General features: G+C 40.5%; 1 protein-coding gene across 2 annotated transcripts; it reads left to right on the top strand.

The window, feature by feature from the left end:
• The first annotated feature begins 104 nt into the window (after positions 1–104).
• On the top strand, positions 105–20,364 carry LOC125297875 (CD276 antigen-like). Of its 2 annotated transcripts, XM_048248419.1 has the most exons (8): positions 105–190; positions 14,279–14,348; positions 14,499–14,822; positions 16,220–16,498; positions 16,993–17,130; positions 17,698–17,733; positions 18,831–18,866; positions 19,385–20,364. In XM_048248419.1, exons 2-8 carry the CDS (start codon positions 14,285–14,287, stop codon positions 19,447–19,449), a joined length of 942 nt encoding a protein of 313 aa, XP_048104376.1. In that variant the 5' UTR covers positions 105–190; positions 14,279–14,284; the 3' UTR covers positions 19,450–20,364. The 2 variants fall into 2 exon arrangements, with proteins under 2 accessions (XP_048104376.1, XP_048104377.1); XM_048248420.1 differs by lacking the exon at positions 17,698–17,733.
• Positions 20,365–24,276: the final 3,912 nt, after the last annotated feature.

The following is a 24,276-nucleotide window of genomic DNA, read 5'->3' as shown; positions in this document are numbered from 1 at the left end:
CCGGATGGAAAAAAATATATGACGGGTATTTCCAGAGACGTGTCTTTCAGAGCCATAGGTAGCCAATTGGTCCGCCCTTAACAGTCATAACGAAACCGAAAGTATTAAGACGTAAGCCAACTTGCCAGGAGGCTCTGAAGTTCAATCTGTCGACTGAAGAGCTTTTAGGAGGTTGGCGGTCAGCAACTCCGTGAGAAAAACTATTTGTATTTGTCCAGACTTCTGTCCATTTGTCAAAAGGAATTTGTTGTAATTGATAAGCAAACGATTGTGCATTTAGCCAGAGAATGTCTAATAGGACGTAGACGGGCTCTTTAGCCTAATAATTGTTGTTGGCGTATGTTATCAGCAGTGGTTATAGGCTATATGTGCTAAACGAGAGCAGTTGGCTATTTTTGTTAAACGGGCGCGCTTTGATTATACCAACGTTAATGTGTTAGTATAATTCTGGTTATTAAGACGGAGAAAACATTGATTTCATTCGCTGTAGCCTAACTGTTCACTGTGTGCCAAGTGTCGTCTTCGTTACCTGTCCGTTTTTATTTTGTGGGTCGTTTGAAGATGATTTCGTCCAAAGCGACGGACAATAGGCTACAGAGCCGAAGGGTCAGGATGGGGATTTATTAGAATACGATTGCGTTCACAATAGCATATTAATTTGCCTAAGGACATCAAGTTGGCTAGCCTATTTGTAATAGAGTTGGGTAGGCAATAGCAACAATCCGTAACCGCAACAATAATAAAATTATAGTATGTGCCTTACATGACAACTACCCTTCTTACAGCACTTGTACATAGGCCAATTAATACCTGTAGGCACAGCGAATGCTTTGATCCGGGTGATATTACTGTTACTGTGGGAGAGAGACAACCTATGTAACATCAGATCACATCTTCATGGTTATCCATTTTGCTATTAATTACATACAGTCTATGCATGAACTTACCTTATGTGTGTAGCTGATTTTCAACCATTCAGGCTTATGTCCTCCAACAAGATACACAATGGAATTGTCAGCTGGACTTGGGGTTAGAACTAGTAGTTTCACGTCCACGGTTTCTTTTTTTTTTTTTTTAAATACACTATTCTATTTGCAATGCATGCTGGGAAGCAAACCTCAACATGAAATAAGAGACACCTTAGGCTACATTAGTTCCCCTCTCATTATGAAATACTTTTTACAGTTTTTCACAGTTTTTCTCAGTTGCTAAAACACTAAAACCCATTGGCTGAAGAAGGTTCTCAGTTGCCTGAACTCATTTAGCTAATTGCTCAGTCGGTTGTCAATACCTTAAACCATTTCACATGGTAAAACACACTTTGCAGATCCCACTTACACTTTTCAGCAAAACTCTAAACACATTCGCATTCTCAAAACACATTCTGAACTCTAATGCACATGTCATCCATACTGGTAAACACAAGTGACAACAATTTTTTTCAATTGCTAAAACACAATTTCTGAAACTTTGCTCCATTTTCTTAAAGCATTAAACACAAAACCCTATTTACAAGCACTATTTACAAAACCTCTGACTCCTCTTGCAAAATCAAACTTTCGCCTCAAAACAGGAAACATCAAGTAGAAATTACTACTTTGCTTTGCTCTTTGCATTTTTTTGTTCTTCCTCCTCCTTGTACCTCTATTTTTACAGTATCCTGCATCTCACAAACTTGTCCTTTTGATTCTTGTTCTTTGTTGATATGAACTTGCACCAGTCAAAATCTATTGAGCAGTCAGTACTGTAAACAAATGGAAAGCACAATTTTCAGGGCCATACGATTTGTTTACAGTATTGTACAGTATACAGTAGTGTTGCACGGTGTATCGATACTAAAAAGGTATCACGATGCCTTCACGCAAAAAACGATACGATTTTCGACGTTTTTAGAATCGATACTTTATTAAAATAATAACGTTCTGTGTTTGTGTGAACTGCTGCTCTCACTGCTCCATGCACGCATCTAGGCAAGCGGGCGTGTCAAGCAGGCAGCTCTGAGTGAGTGAGTGCGCAGCCAATGTCAACATAGTTCTTTGCCGACAGTCCTCGGCCTTGTGGATAAAACAAAAGGTGAAGTAAAATCTGCAACTATTTCGGATACATCGCGAATAGTGAAGGCAAGCCATCAGGTACACAGAGGCCCGTTTGTAAAATATGTTTCAAAGTCATTTAAAAGCAGTAGGCTACGCATGGAACTTGGCTAAACACCTCGCAGACATATCCCAACATTTTTAAAGAGTTCAAAAAACGACAGGTTAACAAATATGCTATAGAAAACACGACTACATGGTTAGTGCCAAGTTCTTCTCTTCTGTTTTAGTCTAGCCTAAGTGAAACGAGTATATGGTTCTCTGGGATAAAGCGAACCTTCCTTCATCAATGCATTTTGACGAGACATAACGAGCTGTAATCATTTTGACGAGACATAACGAGCTGTAATCATAGGGTGCTAACGTTGATGAAAGCGCCAATGTTCACGCCAGAATAACATTACCATAACTTGTAAACAATCTATTTCCGCTTAGGTCAGTACTACTGGTAATATTTGTCATGGCATGTAGACTGCAATTTGTTTAATAATTATTGGCCAGATGTAAGATAGGATACCCGAAATGCGCTAATTAAAGCCCACGGCATATAATACCACCAAAACGTGTTGAGTCCTAATAATAATAGCGGCTTATTGTTACGTGGTAGCAAATCATGTTATCAAAGAAATAGACGTAATGTTGGAATGCACACAGATATATTGCAATAGGTAGGCTAATGGTGTAGGCCTATCTGACGAAGACCTGAGTGTTTGGAATGTCGTACTTGTACACGGGGCGCAAAGGAGACTATCCTATACTGTACATCAGATGGCCTAAAGATTAGGCCCCTCTGCATAGCATTCAGTGGTTTGCATGCAGTAATTTCAACACTGACCTTGATCTAGCCTAGTTTGGCTATTTAAAGCTACTTTATTGCCAAAACAACACAATGTAAATGAACTATAACAAACAATAAAGGACTTAAGTTTAGAACCCAGAGTTGACCTGCACACTACAAAAGTGCACCGAATTAAACACAAATGATTCAATACACTTGGAGGAGGTATGAGTCCTTTCTTTTCCAGATATCTTAGGATTTCGCTGTAGTATCGTTTCAGTATCGAGCATCGTGATATTTATGGCAGGTATCGTATCGAAGTCATAATTTTGGTATCGTGACAACACTAGTATACAGCCTACAATGCACTGTACTACAGTGTCCAATAAAAATCCTCTTTCTTGCCATCCTCCCCTTCCTCCTCATCCCCCACCTTGCACATGCACTCGTCCTCTTACAAAGTTTCTTCTATCCATTTTCATTCCCACCTTCAACAACCTGTTTGCTTTCTGAACTGGCGTATATTGGTTTTGTCACATCATTTGAAACAAGTGAAATCAATTTTGAGTGGTTGTGTTTAATCGATGACATGTGTATGTCTATTTCTATTTCATTTTTGCCACTTGTGTTTACCAGTATGGATACAGTACATGAGCATTAGTGCAGAATGTGTTTTGAGAATGAGTGTTTAAAGTTTTTCTAAAAATTGTGTTTTACCATGTGAAATGGTTTAAGGTATTGACAACAGACTGAATAATTAGCTTAATGAGTTCAAGCAACTGAGAACTTTCTTCAGCCAATGGATTTTAGTGTTTTAGCAACTGAGAAAAACTGTAAGTACTCATATTTTAGATGTTACATGTAATGTACATGTACTGTATATATCACCACATATGTATTGTGCATACATTCTATCTGCATGGTCTCATATATACATATATATATTGTAACATATATTGTGCATATATGCTACAATATATATGTACATATATCTTTACAAATATTACCAATACATTTCCCCATATACATCTGAATACATTATGGTGGATATTTCTAACTAATTTGGGGCAGTCATGGCCTACTGGTCAGGACTTGAAACCGAAGGGTTGCTGGTTCGATCCCCGACCAATAGGTAAAATACTGACCTGATCACGATGTTGTGGCACCATTCTTCATGGTAGCAAATGGCAACATCATCAGCTGACCAGTTCACAATGTTGTGGCTACATCACTCACAATACTACATGGCAACGTCATCGGCTGACGTCGTGGTGACGTTTCCCACGGCATCAAATGGCAACGTCATCAGCAGACCCGTTTACAACGTTGTGGCAACATCACTCCAAATAGTACATGGCGACGTCATCGGCTGACATCGCCGGTACATTTCCCACAGCACCAAATGGCAATGTCATCGGCTGACCTAATCACGATGTTGTGGCAACATCACTCCAAATACTACATGGCAACATCATCGGCTGACGTCGCGGGGACGTTTCCCACGGAACCAAATGGCAACGTCATCAGCTGACCCGTTTACAACGTTGTGGCAACATCACTCCAAATACTACATGTCAACGTCATTAGCTGACGTCGCGGGGACATTTACTGATACTAAATGGCAACGTAATCAGCTGACCTGGGGGATATTCCATCAACCTCGCTAATGAAGGCGGCGGCGCTTAACAGAAATAGCCTGGCTTGAACTAGCGTAGACTTTCACTTGGGGCTGAAGCCGTTCCATTAACTCAAGTTAAGCGGCATCTTGGCCTCGTTTATTCAAAGCGAGGTTTAGTTCAGCTTCATCTCTGCTCGTGCACAAGGTAGAAAAGTAGACCAAAACAGTAGATTGATGAAAAAGGCGATATATGTCGTAAAATTAAGACAATACTAGGCGATTTCTGTTCGATGAGGCAAGCCATCTACAGGATTTTCATCGAAAGTCATCAAATTTAACATCGAGAAAAAATAGATTGCCTACAGAAATTGGAGAATAATGAAAGCATAGGCCTACATTTAAAATAACAATGCTAATGGTTTGAAATCAATTCGAAGTTTGATTGGCTTCACTCTTGAACACATCTAGACTATACAGTCTATGCTTGAACAAAACGAGTGAATGAATAAATAGTATAAACTCAAAAACAACTTTGGCATATATTCAAAACTATCTATAGCCTACGTTCTTAAAGAGTTCACTCCAAATTATTGTCTAGGTGTAGGTGGTCATAAAATAAATTAGAATCAACATAATAGCCTATTGTCTCCCATAAGTCCCAAAGTGTTTGAAATAAAAAATATCTGAAATGCAATGGCTTTCAATTCAATTAATGCCTAGTATTTAATCTGTGTAGCACACAGTTGATTTGACATTCATGAACAATCGTCGATGAAGCAGTTTTAATTATTAGCTGCCTAGGCTACAGAATAATTATCGTTTGGCTTGCATCAGACAGCATGCTATCGAGCAGACAGGGCCATTGTAAAGGGAGGTAAATCACGAGGAGGAGGAATCTGTGTTTACATCCGTGACGAATGGTGCCGGGACACTGTAGTAGTATGCAAACACTGCTCACCACTGGCAGAGTTTATGATCATAAAGTGCCGTCCTTTTTACCTGCCAAGGGAAATTACTGCGATTCTGCTAGTATACATCCCGCCTACCAACAACAACAGCGATAAGAACGCGGCTCTTAGTGAACTGTACCAGGCTGTCAGTGAACAACAGACGGCACACCCAGACGGTTTCACCATCTTCACTGGAGATTTTAACCATGCTGATCTAAAACTGTACTTCCAAAGCTACACCAGCATGTTGATTTTCCAACAAGAGGAGATAACATCCTGGACCTGGTCTACACTACACACAAAGGAGCATACAAAGCCACCCCCCCTCCCCCACATTGGACTTTCAGACCATATCACTGTTATGCTAATGCCCGCATACAGACAAAGGGTAAAAGCGAACAAACGGTTCGTAAGCTGGTAAAAGTGTGGCCTGAGGGAGCCTCCGATGCTCTTCAAGACTGCTTTGACACAACAGACTGGGAAATGTTTAAGCAGGCAGCCACTTACAACAACCGGACAGACATAGAGGAGTATACAGACACTGTAACCTCTTACATCACCAAGTGCATCGATGATGTGACCCACACAAAAGACATCATCACTGGGCTAACTGGAAGCCATGGCTGACAGGGGATGTCCTCAGGCTGCTGAGGGCCAGAGACAAAGCCTACAGAGCTGGGGATGAAGCTGGCATGAAAACAGCGAGAGCCAACCTGTCCCGTGGGCATCAAGGAAGCAAAAAAGGAATACACTCACAAGATAACCACCCACTTCAAAGACAGCAGGAACTCACAAAGCCTATGGCAGGGCATTCAGGCCCTCACGGACTACAAGCCCGCCACCACAGAGCTGTGAGAGCAACATCCCTCTGCTCAACAACCTGAACCGCTTCTTTGCTCGCTTTGAAGCACAAAACAGCACCTGCCCACAGAAGACCCATCCCCTCTACATGAGCAGCCCCTGTGCCTCTCTGCCGACAGCGTGAAGAGGACACTTGCTGCTATCAACACCCGTGAAGGCAACAGGTCCAGACAACATCCCAGGTCGAGGCGCTGAAGGACTGCGCGGGGAGCTTAAGGATGTCTTCACAGACATCTTTAACACTTCCCTGAAGCAAGCCATCGTCCCATCATGTTTCAAAGCTGCCACCATCATACCTGTGCCGAAGAAAACTGCTCCATCCTGCTTCAATGACTACCGCCCTGTGGCACTGACACCCATCATCATGAAGTGCTTTGAGCGCTTTGTCATGTCACATATCAAAGCCATTCTCCCCCACCCTGGACCCCTTCCAGCTTGCATACCGAGCCAAGCGGTCTACAGAGGATGCAATCTGCTCTGCCCTCCACCCAGCCCTCACCCACCTGGAAAAAGAGACTCATATGTGAGATTGCTGTTTATAGACTTCAGTTCTGCATTCAACACCATAATACCACAACAACTCATCTGCAAACTCGACAAACTGGGACTCAGTACCTACCTCTGCAACTGGCTACTGGACTTCCTCTGTCAGAGGCCCCAAGTAGTAATGCGATGTTGGCAACAATACCTCAAGCAGCATCACACTGAGCACAGGGGCCCCAAGGCTGCGTGCTCAGTCCGCTGCTCTTCACCCCTGCTGACGATGACTGCACTGCAACCTACAGCAACAATCACATAGTGAAATTTGCTGGCGACACAACTCTGGTGGGTCTCATCACCAAGGGCGTGAGACTCAATACAGGTTGGAGGTCGACCATCTGACCACGTGGTGCAGGGACAACAACCTCCTGCTGAACGTCCAGCAAGACCAAAGAGATTGTTGTTGACTTCCGGAGAGGTCACACCCAACACCTGCCACTGACCATCGGCGGTGCTGTGGTGGAGAGAGCGAGCAGCACCAAATTCCTGGGGGTGCACATCAGTGAAGACCTCTCCTGGACCACCAACACTGCATCACTGGCTAAAGAGGCTCAGCCCGCCTGTACTTCCTCTCGCGAAACTCAGGCGCAGCAAGTGCTCCACCAGCCATCATGACCACATTCTACCGAGGCACCATTGAGAGCATCCTCTCCAGCTGTATCGCTGTGTGGGGCGGAAGCTGCACTGAATACAACAGGAAAGCCCTGCAGCATAGTGAACACAGCTGGAAGGATCATTGGTGCTTCACTCCCTCCCTGAAGGACATTTACACCACCACCCACCTCACCCGCCAAGGCGACCAAAATTGTGAGTGATGCAAGTCACCCCGCTCACAATCTGTTTGATCTACTGCCCTCTGGGAAGAGGTACAGAAGCCTGCGCCCAAGACTACCAGACTCACAAACAGCTTCATACACCAAGCTGTAAGGATGCTGAACTCTCTCCTCCTCTCCCCCTCCACCCTCAGCTACATAACATCCTGGACATTGGACCCACAATGGCCGCCTGCACTACTCCACTTGCACACTTGAACACTTGCACACTTGTACACTTTACAACTTGGTGTTGTTGTCCTGAAAACACAACACTTCTGCTGCTCTTACATAACTTGCACCACTATGCCACTTTCTTTATTACTCAGGTCAAACAGAACTACCCAAGCCTCTTATTGGCCTGACTTTGCACTAGTTTTTTATTGACTGTCTATGCACAATTTCAACAAAATTGTGCTGCTCTTATTTTTTCATTATTATATGTGCCCTCTTATTTACTTATTTACTTACTTTTTTGTTTACTTGAATGTTATGTTTGTCTGTGGACTTAAAATTGGTAAAATATGTCTTGTCTTCACCGTGGGATAGTGAGAAACGTAATTTCGATCTCTTTGTATGTCTGGAACATGTGAAGAAATTGACAATAAAGCTGACTTTGACTTTGACTTTGAGATAGCCTATAATATAGCCCGCAAAGCTGTCACTGAACAGCCTACCAAATGTGCATGACCCTTTATCAGCAGTAGACATATTTCTTTCATCAAAGATTATATCTAAAAATGCCATTATCAAGGTGATAAGCAATGTAGCCTTCATTCTTCGTATGGGAAGCGAACCTGCGAACACGCAAGAAAGTAATTCCTTTCCTATGCCGTCTCGCTGCACATTACACCACCACCGAACATAAGTGACGCAGAGTAGCACGATTCCTAGAACCACACGCATGTGAAGTTCAAACATTTTTAATCGTATAATCTTCATACATTCTTTGGAGCTAGTGAATGTGTAAGTCCATGCTTGGTGTACTGTCGGAAAAAACATTTAGGCCTACTTCTATTTTTGAAGTTATAGGCTACAGGTGACGAGAGCGCAGGTTGACGGAACCATCTTTTTGGACTCGTTTTCCGACTGATTGTTTTTTTTTGCAACACAGCTTAATTTAGCTTGAAAGTTAACCTGCTACGGAGCAGGTTAGTTCTGTGGCATAAATTCCCATGGTTACCAAACTGGGATTCACGTTAACCTCATTAATGGAACGGAATTCTCACTAAAATTAGCGAGACTTATCGAAATAAGCCAGGTTTGGCCTTTAGCGAGGTTGATGGAATACCCCCCAGATCATGATGTTGTGGCAACATCACTCACAATACTACATGGCAACGTCATAGGCAGACGTCACAGAAACGTTTCCTACGGCACCAAATAGCAATGTCACCAGGCTGACCTAATCACAATGTTGTGGCACCATTCTTAACGGTACCAAATTGCAACATCATCAGCTGACCAGGTCACGACGTCGCTGCAATGTTACTAATGGTACCAAGTGACAACATTGTCTTGCAAAGTATCTGTGACGTTGCAACAACGTAGCCAGAAGGTAATGTCGCGGTGACCAAATGACAACTTTATGGCGAAGTTGCTGCAACGTCATGTGTTAGCTATTAGCTATCAGCCATTACGATAGTAAATAATAACGAATATCAGTTTTATGACTCATTATTTATTTACCATATTTATTTACCACACGGTGGCCTTACCAGCTGCTGTTGCCCACTTTTTTATCCCTATTTTCCCTTTTTTTGTGTACGTTGTGAGGTTTGAGCAGTTAATATGAGCTGCAACTGCTGTCATGTAGATGTTTGTGTTGCAGATGAGTACATGTATGTAGGGAAATGCGTGAATTGTCTTGAAGTGAAGTAGGCCTATATGTATAATTTATGTTGTGTGTCATGTTTGTTGACTTGGAATTTCATAATAGGCCTTTATCACGGCAGTTGAGGGAAGAGTTTGTAAAGTATTCCACCGAGATGAATGGGTAGGGAGTAGCTATGTAATGATTACCGGTAGGTAAACCGCGATAAAAATGTTGACGATAATAATTACCGTTTTCATTTCAAACATCATGATTATCACTGTTGATTACCGTGGTGTGGAAACCGTGTGTTTAATCCTGTCCAGCTTCATCCGAGCCTGCTTTTGACATACAGTAGGCCTGGTACAATAGAACAAAGCTGGTACCCTACTGATTATGTTGTCTAATTGATGGTTTTAACTACGATTCGGATTAGGCTACACCTGATTTTAAAAGGTGGAACTTTTTCACCGCAAAATGTGCACTGTATCATGTAGCCACTCTGCGTATCCATTCCACTCACGTTATCAGGAGAATACAGTAGCCTAAAGTTTTATTTTGAACGCTTACTTTGGTCTCACTCATTGCATCCAAATAACAGAAATAGCAAACTCCAAGTCATGGTAGGGTAAGTGAAGCTATGAGCACATAGCCAATTAAACAAGAAGTGACACTTTTTGAAACTATTTCAGCTTGTGTAGGCCTAGGCATAAAAAAAAAGGTTTGGTTCCTGTTGGTTGTCAGTTGAGGCCATGGGTCGGTAGGGAATTGTTTTATTTTTTTATTTATTTATTTATTTATTTATTTTCCCCCCAGTGGCAGTAAGGGATAGGTAGAAAATCAGTCCCTCCAGGATTTCACGAGGTTTTTTGAGACTGTTACGACCTAAAATGCCTGGATGGAAGTTGCGGTGTTTTTAGCTGTTTCTTGTGTAGAAATTGCGGGAGGAAGTGAAAATTGCAAAAATAGTTGCGATTTTTTTTTTTTACATTTAGGGCAATTAAGGTTAGTAAGACTTAAATCACACTGATAATCTTGATGCTTATTAAAAAAGAATAATCAAAGGTAAACAGTAAGGATTACAGAAAATCAAAGTAGGCCTACTTTATTTGTGAAAATGCTTTGTCTGAGGTAATTCACAAAGCAGTATAACCTTTCGTAGAACTGTCCAAAAAAGACAGTCACCTAAAGAGATGGCATCATGTCATATGTTTCAATACATTCATATATTTTGTAATTCATATTAAGTTCATATCTTTTTAATAATTCATAGTCTGTGGCCTGCATAATTACTAATAGCCAAGTAAGTATCTAGTAATTTCATATTGATTTAAACTATTTGACTACACTTCTGTTTAATGTCATTACATTGGTGGTGTACGTCTAATTGACTGCCTGCCCCTTTAAGGACGTGAGAGTAGCCTAATTACATTTCTGAGTGGATTGGAAGGCTTGCATCTCACTGTGTTCGGCTACGAGTGTAAATCACTTTTTGCATAGTGCATTACGATATGTGGATGCAATTGGGAATGTCTTCTATGTCATTAGTTAAAATAAATGTTAAAAAAACAACTCGAATGAAATCATTCTTGGATCACAGAAGAGGTAAATGTCTTGCAATTTTATTAACTTCTATGATTTTGGTAGCACTACTCAAACTAAGCCCACAAGCTAGCAAACATTACATAAGCTAAAAGGACATATCCAGGTAAACGTTTGCCAATGGGTTGCATAGCCTACTCAAATGTCAGTTAACCAAGTAGGCCTTAATTAACTTACTTTCATAGCCTAGGTAGGTTAGCAACACCAGGTTGAGAGATGCAAGTAAGCAGATCATTAACGTTAGCCTTCTATTTATTGTCATCAAAACTGTAGAGGAATGAACACGTTAGGACAGTCTTTGGTGTCATATGCAGAAGGTGCAGAAGTGTGCCATCTGGCTCAATATTCTGCGCGAGGGACTGTTGTGGTAGGTGAAATTTCACGGTGAAACTACGATGATTGGTCAAATTTATAAAAAAGTTGCGGTGTTTGGACAAAATTGCGAAAGTGCCTTGGTAAGGTGTGAAAAACAATCGCCTTCTTCGGAACAGCTGTGCATAGGCTACTTTGTAAAAGAGAGAATACCATCCCTATACATAACGCAAGGGGTGATTAATGTAATTATAGTTCGCCTTTTTATTCGTGGATTTATTTAATGTATTTAGTGTTATTTCTTCCCCAAGCTCATAAAATAAATTTGGGTCGCACATAAATTGACAGGGTCGGTCGGAAACCGGAACCCAAGAATTTCTTTTTATGCCCTATCAGTGCTTTCTGAACACATTGAACACACTTTTAGAAATACCGTGATAATACCGAAAACCGTGATAATTGTGGTCACTATAACCGTGAGGTTACATTTACATTACATGTGATGTGATAGGCTACATGTAATGTCTGTGTGATGAGTAGGCTACTTCGCGAGTAGTTCAACAGAGAAGAATGGGTGAATTTGGACACACTTTCTTTCTTTGTTGTGCGCTGTCACTTTCTCCACTGAAAAAAACTAAATTAATTTGCACTGTGAATGCTGAGATTGTTTTGACAGGCCACGGGCTAAATAAAATCTGCTATTAGTCGGATGCAAAGCTGAATAGAAAGGCGGGGGCACCAAGGGGCCACACTGACCTGTGAACCTCCGATTTTCAAAGGGGCATCACAGACAATGCAAGGGGCAATGACGGCCATGGCCGTTGTGGTCGCCGTGAAATTCCGACCCTGACGACAACTGAATAGTGTGGATGTAACCTTGTTCTCTTTTCCTTTCCACAAATTACTGAACTATTGATGGCATTTTTGTTTAGCTGGTTGACAATATTTCCCAGTCTTAGTTGATGGCTTTGTCTGTATCCTTCAGGCCTGCCCAGCACTGTAGCATATAGCATGTGCCCATGCAAGCCTCATGTTTAACACAACTTATGGGACAGATGCTTCCAGTCTCTGAAGCAAGTTTTTATAAGTAGGCTTTCGTGGCTTCAGGAAATTGATGACAGGACTTACAAAACACAGCGTCTCTTGAAATTAACTTTAGGCAGAAATAATTTCCTCCAGACCTACTTGATGTCAAATTTAACGTGATGCATCTGCCTGCATTATGGGAGATTGAATGATCATATGCCTATATAGAGTGGAGCTTTGTGATATCATGTTGTTTTGGAAATATATTTTTGCATTTTTTAATATAAAATAGTTCTTTTGTACCATTTACTATGTATGTTATGTTGTGATTGCTGTATTTTGCATTTTATTTTTTGTCCATTCTTGGCTAATAGCCTATGCTATTTCTATTCACAATAAGCTTAGGCTCCCCCTCCACAATATCACAGTGCCCCTTATCAGAGTGAATCAACACAACAGCTTGACATTGTAGCAGGACATTATGTGATATTCTTGTGTGTGCACTTTAATGGAATAGGATTGAGGGAGAAAAGAATGCAGGAAACGGCATTGAGATTTTTTTGAGTGGCTGAATTTTTTCAGTATTTTGTACGAGTGAGAAAAATACTTGAAGCCTACAGATGTAAGTGAGATGTAGGTGAGGAGTCAGGGCTTAAATTTCACTGCGAGATTGCGGGTATTGCGCATAATTTGTTCAAGTCCCGCAACTCTAGCCATCATAATGCGAGAAATTCCCGCATACACTTTTACAGCCTGTCTGATGACGCAATATAGCCAATCATTAAGTGGCGGAATGCGTGCTATTGACCGGACTGATCAACTACTGAGTTGAATTGAACATAGCCTCATGCAGACGCACACACACACGGAGAGAGAGCGAGAGAGAGAACCACTTTGCGCTTACGCAAATAGGCTACGCTACCATGGCAAACTTTTACATCTGGAAAGAGCCCCTTGGTAACTATCCTGCTAGCTCAGGTCACGCCAACACTTGATCCCAGAAAGATTGTCTTCTACATGTTTATTGTATCTAATGACATAGAAAACATAATGATTTGCATACACATACCGCACTATGCACAACTTTTATTCACTAGCTTAATATAGCCTAAAACCGCCAGGGTTGAAGGGGGCTAATTACTCCATAGAATTACTCTCACGTATTTTCTTAAAGTGACAGGCACTCAATTACACCTACTCATCAGCAATGTGCACTCAATTGGACCTACACACCACATTAAAGATATGCCTAAGTGTTATAGGTTAAACGTCAATATGAGGCATTCAAATTACTAAATATGTTTAGCTACTAGTAATTACTAGTAAAATGCTATACTTTAAAAAAAAAATGCATTATTAAATAAATACACTCTATATGAATTCAAAAATATATGCTAGAAACATATCACATAAGCTATCATTTTCAGTGTGTGTTTGTGTGTGTGGAGAGAGTCAAGCAGAATCTAGGATGTCCACTGTTGTGAATGATCCCACTACAGTATATATTACTGATGACGCCAGGGTGGTGGGGGCCCTAAAATCAAACACTTTTTAAAAAAAAAGTATCGGTATTGAAATCGCAATTCTTGACTTGGTATCAGAATCGACCCCAAATTGTGTAAATCCCCCCTACATGAATAACCTAAGGGGGGAATTCCCCCCCATTTTGAAAAATGAATTTTAAGCCCTGGGAGTGTTGTACAGGCTTTATTTCATGTGGTAAGCAAGACAAGTTGAGGTGTTATTGAGCCAGAATCAGACTGTATCGAACTTCATTCTACAAAGGACATGTTTTAGTGTGTAGTGTGCCATATCATGTCTTGCATGGTCAATTATTTTATCATCAACTACATGTTTATCTGTTTGTCCTTAGGTTAATATGGCTTCAGCAATTGACATTCTGCTAGTGGGGATTTTCAGTGTAATGGTTCCATCAACTGCTGGTGAGTTTTAAAAACAAATAATGCAAGTCATGGTCATGACAAGTCACCAACAGTGGTTACAAACCAAAAATGTTGACCTTGTTGACATTTCAAATATCTTGTGTGTGTTTAATATGTTTCATTTCTGGCTCTTGTTTCTTCCCATATCAGATTTTGTGACTGTGAAGTGTCAGAACAGCACTGGTTACTCTGGTCAGTCCTCAAGGCTGGGCTGTGTGGTGAAATCGGAATACGACATAAAGATAATGCAGGTGTTCTGGAAGAAAGGCGACATCATTGTGCTGTCTCAGAAAGTCGATGGTGGTAAACAAACAGAGGATGAACGATTTCAGTTGGCAGACACCAACTGGATGAACAGCTATGATATATCCTTGCTTGTGAAGGACACACAAATCTCAGATGCGGGCAACTATTCATGCACTGCGGACACTAACAGGGGTGTCTCTAAAGCGAGCGCTGCATTACATATCAAAGGTAAGCCTCAGTTTCTTTTGACACCTATAAGGGTGCTTTCATACCTATTTTGTTCCGAATCACGGGCTGAATCGATATATTTTTTCTCAATTGTCCCCTGGGTTCGTTTGTGTTCACATGGCAGAATTTATATAGGATCAAATGATACAACAAACCCTTGTGAAATTAAACTTTGGTCTACAAACAAACCCCTGCGTGATCAAATTGTTGCCTGATTGGTCACATGTGACAGCTGAAGATACTATCCCGCAGTCACCTAACATTTAACTTATTAAGAGCTCAATGTATGTGTGTGCGTGTCCACAGTCTGGGCTTCTCCCACGCTCTCCCGTCTCCGCTCTACCGCGCGTAACACAGGTGAAGTTAACCTTAAGACATTCACTTGAAATTAAACTTGAGTCCGAGATTCTCTTTGTTTCTGTGTTCCCCTACTTCCTCATCTGGTCTCTGTTTGTGTGTGTTTAGGACTTGGCAGTCTCTGAAGGCAGGAAAATGAGGGCCAGTAAACTCGAAGAATTAGAATGGTCACTACACAAAGAAAAAACTAGCAGAAGATATAAACAACATACTGTATATACAACAGAAAAGTCAGAGACACAACTCTATATTTTTACTATATTTATTTATTATACCGTGTGAAAGTTATTGAAGGGACTTAGGAAGTTTGTCTGACTGCAGCCTTAAGGGAGGCCATGGAAGACACCTCACCTCAGAGGGGATTGGCCTGGTTAAACAGGCTATCTGGCAGAGCGGTCACCAAATTAGGAGTTGTGGCTGATATGAAGACAAAAGCACAACACGGATATGTTTGTACAAACTAAGGAGGAGAGTTTTGTGTTTTTAGAAGTCTTTACACATTCAGTGGAGTGGGCCTGATAATATGTAGGTCATCACGGTCAAATTTAGAAGCCAATAGTGTAGAATGGATACACTCTACAAAGGATTCTTTTTCTTTGTGAAAGAATTTTGCCTCTAGAAATTGACATTTCCATTTGACTTCTGAAAATAAAGGTCAATCGTTTACTACTAACATTCAGAACTCAAATGTCAAGAGCAGAAAATGGCACTGACCACATGTGTTTGGCTTAAAGGCCCTCTGTTTGGAGGCATACATAACTCAGTCTGTAATTTCCCCAGGGAATTCCCAAACCTTTCTCTTTTTTTTTTTGGGGCTTTTATGCCTTTAATTTGATAGGACAGTGTAGAATGACAGGAAGTGAGTGGGAGAGAGAGTCGGGGTGGGAGCCAGAAAGGACCACGGGCCGGGAATCGAACCTGGGTGCACCACAGCTGGGGCCAAGAATTCCCAAACCTTTCTGACGTACACTTGCGAGTAGAATGTTTTGTTCCAAAAATTCTACAGAACATATAAACACTTTAGTCTTATTTATTCACAGCAAAGTACACTGAGCCGGATATGACCTCCAAGGACATAAAAGACGGGGACACAGTGGAATTGACCTGCGTTGCGTCCGGTGGATACCCCAGAGGCACTGTCCACTGGTTTGATCATTTGAATACGAACTGGACCCGCAGTGCAAAAACCACGGTCACCCAGATGGATGACGAGAGCTTCAGACTGCAAAGCACGTTTATCCCAACGGACGCCTCACTTGGACCTTATAAATGTGTTGTGTATAACAGTGAATGGAAGGAAGAGGGCAACAAAACATTTGGTGAGTAATACCGTCATGATTCTCAAAAACCTTTCCTTGTACATGACTTAGGAGGTGGAGAAACCTTGTCTACAAGGTGAGTGGTCAGATGAATGCATGTTTAGGCCCTTGCATTCTCCTCTAACCCTAAGATATCAACAGACTCATAAAAAAGCAGGACTTTGTCCTGCAATTATCACTGAAGATGTATTTTACGAATCTTAGAGAGACTCAGCCTGACTTAACCAGACTCAAAATTCTATTCAGAATTTGAGTCTGTAATCGAAGCATTGGTATGTAATTATGGGTTATCACTGAAGACGTGTTGTAAGAATCTCAGAGAGACTTTCACAAGCTCCTTAACTTGGTGTCCAAAGGAATATCAGTTTAATAAGTACATGTACCTGTTGCCATTAAAAAAAATGCAATGTCCTTATGCATATGTCCTTTAAAGTGTTTGTATTCCAGTTATCACATCATCTTTCTCATTCATTTATTTTTGTGCTTATATGTAGACACAATAGGAAAGAACAACAGAACAGACAAAGTGATCAGTGGTCAGACCAAGAACATAGCAGCTGGCGTGGTGGTCATTGGATCTCTTATCGTTGGCCTGTTAGTGGCATTGCTGATATTTAGAAGACGCTCTCGACGTGAGTATATCTCAGCTGTGACGTACACCTCACTAACCTCATGAAACATTCCTCGTGGGGGTCCTTTGGGCAGTGACTTAAAGTCCACAGGCCCGAAAATGTATTCTGCTAAATTCAGTTTCTAATTGAGCTACAAATGTGATGTTTCAGTTTGTGAAGTAGACCTGAGCAAATAAATACATCTGTCATAGACACAGAGATTATTAGGTGTCACTCTGAGGAATATTTCAGGTGGCAAAACCTGTGTGTCTTGTGCAAGTATGTCACACCTGATCCAATGCAGAACTTTGTATGAGAAGCTGTTCTGTTTACCTTGGCCATAGGCCACCTGGCTCAGCCTCGTGGGGAATTACACCTCAGAACTATTCAAAGTGCTGCAGCACATGACTGACTAGAAACCCTGAATGGAGGACTTGCTTTTGGCCACACTCACATGGATGTAGAATAACTTGTATAACCTGTTTGACACTAACATGGTGTCAACAATTCAAGATTTCATTTTGTTGACAGTAGACTACATATAGTATTACATATAGTATTTTCATATTTTTACCATTTAATCAACAGGTGCCCTTCGAAGGCCCTCTACCCAACCAATGCTGGGTATGTGTTTTAGGTCATGTTCTTTATGGGGTTTTGCTTCCTTCCTTTGGGTCTGAGCTAGACTTACCCTTCCTATTCCCAACATTGGTTGTTCATTAACCTCTAGTTATAAAGGAATCAGACTAACAGACTTTCGCTCACTTCCAGCATATTTTCATCCAATCATTTCCAGCATAGTAGCCAGGAATTTGGATTTGGCCTCGTTCCAAGTGAAAGCTGCAGTGTGGAAGCATAGACGGTCACATTTTTAAATGAGGAACAACAAAGTGGGGAAAGTACAGACTTCCTCCTTCTGATTTTCTGATGTCAGTATCAGCTAGAGTGAAACATCTTTTATATCGGACCAAAACCAAGCCACCATCCGGTGATCTTGTGAGGACATGTCTGGAGAGAACTGAGCCTTTCCACCTCTCTCACTTCCAGCTGACTGCACACACTCTAGTTACAATAGTTGCTAACTAAGCAATTTAATATATATATATATATATATATATATATATATATATATATATATATATATATATATATATAGACTTTATTCTTGCACTGTTGCACTGTTTGACTGTTTGACTTACTCATTTGCACCATCACCATGACACTCATGCACACAGAGCACCTTACCTTATGCACAGAGAATCACAGGCTCAGTCCCTGCCTCAGTCATTGCAAGCGCATCTTGATTGATTAATCACCCACTATGTGGATACTGTTTTTTTAGAATTGATTTAGATTAAGTGTTATTTAGTATAATTTGTATTTTAGTGTATTTAGTATATATTTATCTTCTACTGTCCTTATTGCTTAGTTGTGTTTTTTTATATTATATACTTTTAATTACATTCTGCTGTTAGTGAATGTGTGTGTGTGTTGTCTGTATGCTACTGTGACCTTGAATTTCCCCTGGGGATCAATATCAACAATCAAAGTATCTATCTATCTATCTATCAACTTCCCATTGCCAACCAACTAAGTTGCTAACAGGTTAGCAAGTATGGTTTTGGGAAACACAACCCTGATGCTGTGTAGATGGGAATAGAGCCAGGAATGTGTTAAGAATGATAAGCGATCAAAACAGCCGTGTTCTTTTGTTGTTTCAGGTCAATGCCCAGATGACCCAGAAGCTGAAGCCGAAGGTACAGTACAAAGATTGTAGAGCGCTGCACTAGGATCAGTGCGTCTTTTTTGCATACTGCCCTCATATTTGCATGATAGTGTTCTTCCTTTTGCCATCTTCCTTTCCAAAGTTGACTTAAACAGCCATCAGTTACTAGTACCACTAATTCATACATTTCAGGCTGGGCCTACATTGCATTGCGTACATCCTAACTCACAGTACATCTTTCAAATGGCTGTGACTGCTGTGCTCACATTGCAGATTTTAACTGCTCACACTGCCAGACAGCTGAAAATCTGACCTGCCAAAAATTCAACTGCCAATTGGCTTAGAGCTGGAACACTGATTGTTACGTTTTGTAATCAGACAATGTGTGCCTGCTCAAACTGCATGACAAATGGGATGGATGGGATTTTAGAAAGTTTGTCAGGACCAATTGAATCGGGGCTAAAATGGCACAGTGTCTGCCTGGCTTTGATGATCAGAATGATCTGATCTTCATTTCAAGTTGTGGCTTTTGTGTCTTTGTCTTTCCAGAACTCAACTCACGCCCACCACCGTATGAAGAGGTACACAAAGATCCACTCGTCAAGTCACCGTAAGAGTTGACATCTTCTACACATAAGAGACTAAAATGCCAGTTCTGATACGACTCTGATGTTGCTCAGCAGCCAAACACCATCTAATGGGAACAGAGATCTGCCTTGTCTGTTTACCAAAGTCTTGTGGTAAACAATGAGCACAAGAGTTAAATAGTTGTGTACACTGGGTTATGTGCAGTATGTAATTACTACGTGCCTTGTGTGGTGGCTGTGGTTGTAGGCAAGTTGTCTGTCCAACCTAACTTACACTTGAAATACACTTTTAGACATCCTGTCCACTTTTCATACTTCCTAATGTGTATTAGAACTAACATTCTAAAACTGATAGTTCCGGTCCTTGATTGTGATCAGCTGAATCTCGTTCGATGCCGTTGTACGCTAGCGCGTCGTGCCTAACAATGCCCCTAAGCTGTTCCCCTAGAATCAGTGTAACCTACGGCCTCTCGGGGCTTATTGCTTAAATGGACCATCTGTATGTTTTGGCAGCGGAGTGAAATTCCAAGAGTGTATTCAGGGAATAGGGAGGCCTCGAATTTAAGTCCACAGAGGTCCAAACCCTTTAGACAGATGGTTTGATTTAGGCAGATGGCCTCTGGAATGGAACCCATTTCCTGTCTCCCATCACCATTGCTACTTTGATCCTTGTAGCTTTTTCACCTGTGGCCTTTTCTGTGATCATTGTGTATATTGCTGTACATAAAATGTTTTTCAAACAAATTGTAACATTTGAAGCTTTCAGAGCTCTCTTGTCTACTGTATAGAGAGAATTTCATCATATTTGACTGTATGCACTGTTGTTCTGTGTCAAGCCATTGACGTCTGATTTTTATGCTTCACATGAAAAAATGCAATAACAAAGTTCTTTTGTCTTTTTTCAGTTTTTCTTAAAATAAACATGTTTTGTGTTGTGATGAAGTTTACTCACATGTTTTATGTGTGAACAGCAGTGATGCCAGTAATGTGTTACTTATTAACAAAACCAGTTACTACGTAAAACGTGTTACAAAACCAGTTGTTGTCGGCAGCTGCTGAAAGTAACTAATAAAGTAACTTGTAGCCTAATCTAACTTAGTTACTTTTAAAATCAAGTAATCAGTAAAGTTACTTTTTAAAGGAGTAATCAGTAATCAGATTACTTTTTCAAGGTAACTGTGGCAACACTGGTGAACAGATGGACAGATTCAAGACCTGAAAATGAAAAGCCATGAGCTCAGGATGACTGTACTAATCTACTGTAACATCTAACCCAAAAGGAGGTTTAATTTTGCCGCACAATTGTAGGAAATTCATGTTTATATGGGCTTTTGGAGTGCACGCTGACCAGTCCATGGGAAACAATTGGTTTATTTTTAGATGGATAGCTCATTGGAACCAGATTTAATGTTCAGTTTCATGTACATTCTATATATCTATTTAATCACAGACATGTATACAATTCCTTATGCAAAAACTGTTTAAAACAAAAAAGAGTAATTAATTAAACAACTTCCGAGCTACCACTCTAACAGCTAACCTGTACAACCTGAACAGGCTGTGACAGGTTTAGTAGTTCAATCTGTGCCCCAACCAAAAAACAAGGTTGGTTTGGGAATAGAGAGAAACAGAGATTAGGCAATATTGTGACGCCAGTTTAAGATTAGAAACTAAGAATTCGTTTTTTTAACTCCACTGGAAGAATTTGAAGATATACTGTAGAAGTCTCCCATTTGATAGATTACATCAAAGATGTAATTTTGGAGACCTAGATGTGACTGATAATTGTTTCATTGATGTATCAATTTAATCAGGCCTTTTTTGGGAGAAACCGTTCCGTGAGACGAGGCACTTATCGTTAACCGCTATCAAGATAAACTTGCCTTTTATACTTCTTCCTTACGGAGAGCGATTTTGCTGAGCAAACACTCCAGCAGTGAGGCCACCTTGTACCAAGTAGTGTTAATTTTGTCACCTATTTTTAATTTAGTCTTAGTCTTAGTCTTGTGACGAAATGTCCTTTTTAGTCTTTGTCATATTTAGTCATTGAAATATAATTTTTGTTAGTCAAGTTTTAGTCAACTAAAAGTCTCGTCATTTTAGTCTTGTTTTAGTCAAAAGAAAACTAAAGCTATCTTAGTCTTTTTTTATAACAAATTATTTCATTCAGTCAGTATGTTTACATGCACAGGTAAGTCGAGCTACAGTTATAGCTCGGCTGGGATTTGACTATAGACAGTAAAAGATTTGACTGGACCACTGTCATGATCTTAAGTAGACCAGTGTTTCACAAAGTGTGGTCCGGGGAGCACTGGTGGTCCGCAAGCTATCCCAAGTGGTCCACGAGCAGACGTGGTAAAATATAATATAGATGAGTTGTTTGCAATATTGAACCAACTTGTATGTAAATTCAAACAGTTCTACAACACTGTCTATGTCAGATATTCCAGTTTAAATCATACGAATCCTCTGACACAATTAAGCAAAGTGCAAAGACAATAAGCAAGGTGGTTCAGTGAGTATTGTGTAGGCTAATATACTGCTAGGTCTATTTTTAATTGTTTTTTAGCTAGGTGGTCCGTGTGTTTCTTTTTTATTGATTAGTTAAGTGGTCCTTCATCTGAAAAAGTTTGAGAAACACTGTCTTACACTCAAGTATGAATGTTTACTCCGCCACAGTAGATGGCGATATGCGACCAAACGCAACACAAACTCTCCATCTTAGCTAACTTGCTAGCGAACTTTCCATATTAGCTTACTTGCTAGCAAACTTTGCATCATCAGTGTAACTAGTTAAATAGTTGACATTACTTGCTGAAAATTTTCGTATGGACATTCTGGGGGATGTCAATTTGTATATGTATGAGAGAAGCTTCAACTTCTGGGTATGTAGCATTGTGGCATAAAGCCTAGGTAGTTAGCTTGCTAACTCTGGCAGAAATCTCTGGTGTTCTTGTTCCATGTAGTTTCGTACAGGGTTGCAGCAGAGAATGTCTAGGTGCAGCAACAGCACGTAGACTAGCCTACAGGAAAGCTGCTGTGCATGAACCATGAACTCATTCGGAATAAAAAACGTGAAAACGTAACAGCTATTCTGGCTTCTCATTTTTTTAGGCGAAAATGAAGAGAGATTTTATCTTAGTTTTTATTTCATGCAAAACATTTTAGTCTCTGTCTTTTTTAGTCAACAATAATGCATCTTAAGATAGTCTTAGTCAGTGTTTCAGGACATTAGTGCAGTCTTGTCATCGTCTCGTCTTAGTCATGGAAAAAAAGGTTGTTGACGAACATTTTTTCTCTAGTCTCGTCTGACGAAATTAACACTAGTACCAAGTGACATCCACCAACCTTCTGAGGCTTTTCAGGTGTGTTCCTGGCCCTTACCTGAATGAGAGATCCAGGTGTGGAACTGGTCCTTTTAAGATGAATCAGAATCAGCAAATTCATGAGGCTAAATGACTTAAATAACCCTGAGGCAAACTAATATTACAGTTTTTTTTCAATCGCTAACAAGCGCTTACCCATGGCTTACCCACAGACTTACACCTATAAAACACAATTGGCCAAATGGATAATTTTCTTCTCAAAAACACATTTTGCTAAATATATACTAACTCATCATTTCAACCTCACAAGCATACATATGTTTCAGTTTTACAGGTATTTGCATGCAAAACATGCAATCCACCATTTTTTACACTAAATTTCTTGGTTGGGAACTGTATGTCCACATGTAATGTAGCATTCCAGTAAAAAGCAATTCAGTTTTTCCCCTTAACTGTTTACTACAGGAGGTACAATATAAATACTGTTTACAGTATGATAGAACAGAAAAAAAGTTTTACAGTATTGCTTAGAGTGAACAAAATATCCATGAAACACACAAGCATTCTGATAAAAAAAAAACAACAGCAAAAAGCCCAGATAAAAAGGGGGGAACTAAAAAAAAAGCACAAAATTACTGTATCTAATCTCTGAGATCTTCAGGGTTAGGCCATATGTTTTCATCAACATCACATCTGATATTATCCAAGGCGATACACCTGGGATAAAACCGCTTGGTAGCAGAGCAGAGGCAGAGGTTCAATCCATAACTTTGTTGGGAGGTATAGCTTGTCTGTTAAGAAAATGTAAGAATTGTGGAAATGTGTTCACATATTGTGTGAGAACGACATGAAATGTGTGAATGGTATGGTCACAAAAGACCGATGCTGTGCTAATTGTGTTTAGAGTTTTAAAAATGTGACAACTGGTTAGACAAAGCTTGTTAGCGACTGAAAAAAACTGTATTGTGGAATGAGAAAAATGTTCTACTATTTGCCCCTAGGGCAAGGTGGTTATACTGACCCAGTTACAAAGCTGATGATATGACATTGTGTGTCTTGACTTCAGTCTGCGTTTTCAGGATACCATATTGGGAAATCACAGTTATTTTTTCTAATTTATTTACTTACGTTATGTTTTATTACTCTTGGGTAGGGCATAAGGCAAGCCTAACATAACACAAGGAGGGGTGTGTCTTTACTCAATGATAAAAAAAACGCAATATTTTGGTTCATAAAGGGTGGCATGGATGCAAACATCAAAGTAGCAAAATTGTCAAGTCTCATTCCTCCAACTGAGGGAGATTTGGAACTCAGAAAGAAATCAGTGAGCAAACTCAGACTAACAACGACCTGACTGTCCATGAGCAGATCAATAGAAGAGGATGGGGATGGAGAGGCCACACACTCCAAAGTCCCCATGGCAACAGCACCAGGAAAGCCCTAAGATGTAACCCATGGCCACACCACCAAGCAGAACCATATGGAGACTTTGACCACCAGGGAAGTCCAAAGATGGAACCCACAGGGT

This window comes from Alosa alosa, chromosome 7, assembly GCF_017589495.1.
Source record: "Alosa alosa isolate M-15738 ecotype Scorff River chromosome 7, AALO_Geno_1.1, whole genome shotgun sequence".
In the NCBI taxonomy this organism is placed as follows: domain Eukaryota; kingdom Metazoa; phylum Chordata; class Actinopteri; order Clupeiformes; family Clupeidae; genus Alosa; species Alosa alosa.
The sequence above is the reverse complement of the archived record's forward strand: the minus strand, read 5'-3'. Positions and strand labels throughout refer to the sequence as shown.

Coding starts and splice junctions, on each gene's coding strand:
- LOC125297875 (XM_048248419.1), top strand. CDS start 14,285: ATGGCTTCAGCAATTGACATTCTGCTAGTGGGGATTTTCAGTGTAATG. Junction 17,131..17,697: donor ATTTAGAAGACGCTCTCGAC/GTGAGTATATCT, acceptor TTTAATCAACAG/GTGCCCTTCGAAGGCCCTCT. Junction 17,734..18,830: donor CTCTACCCAACCAATGCTGG/GTATGTGTTTTA, acceptor TTGTTGTTTCAG/GTCAATGCCCAGATGACCCA.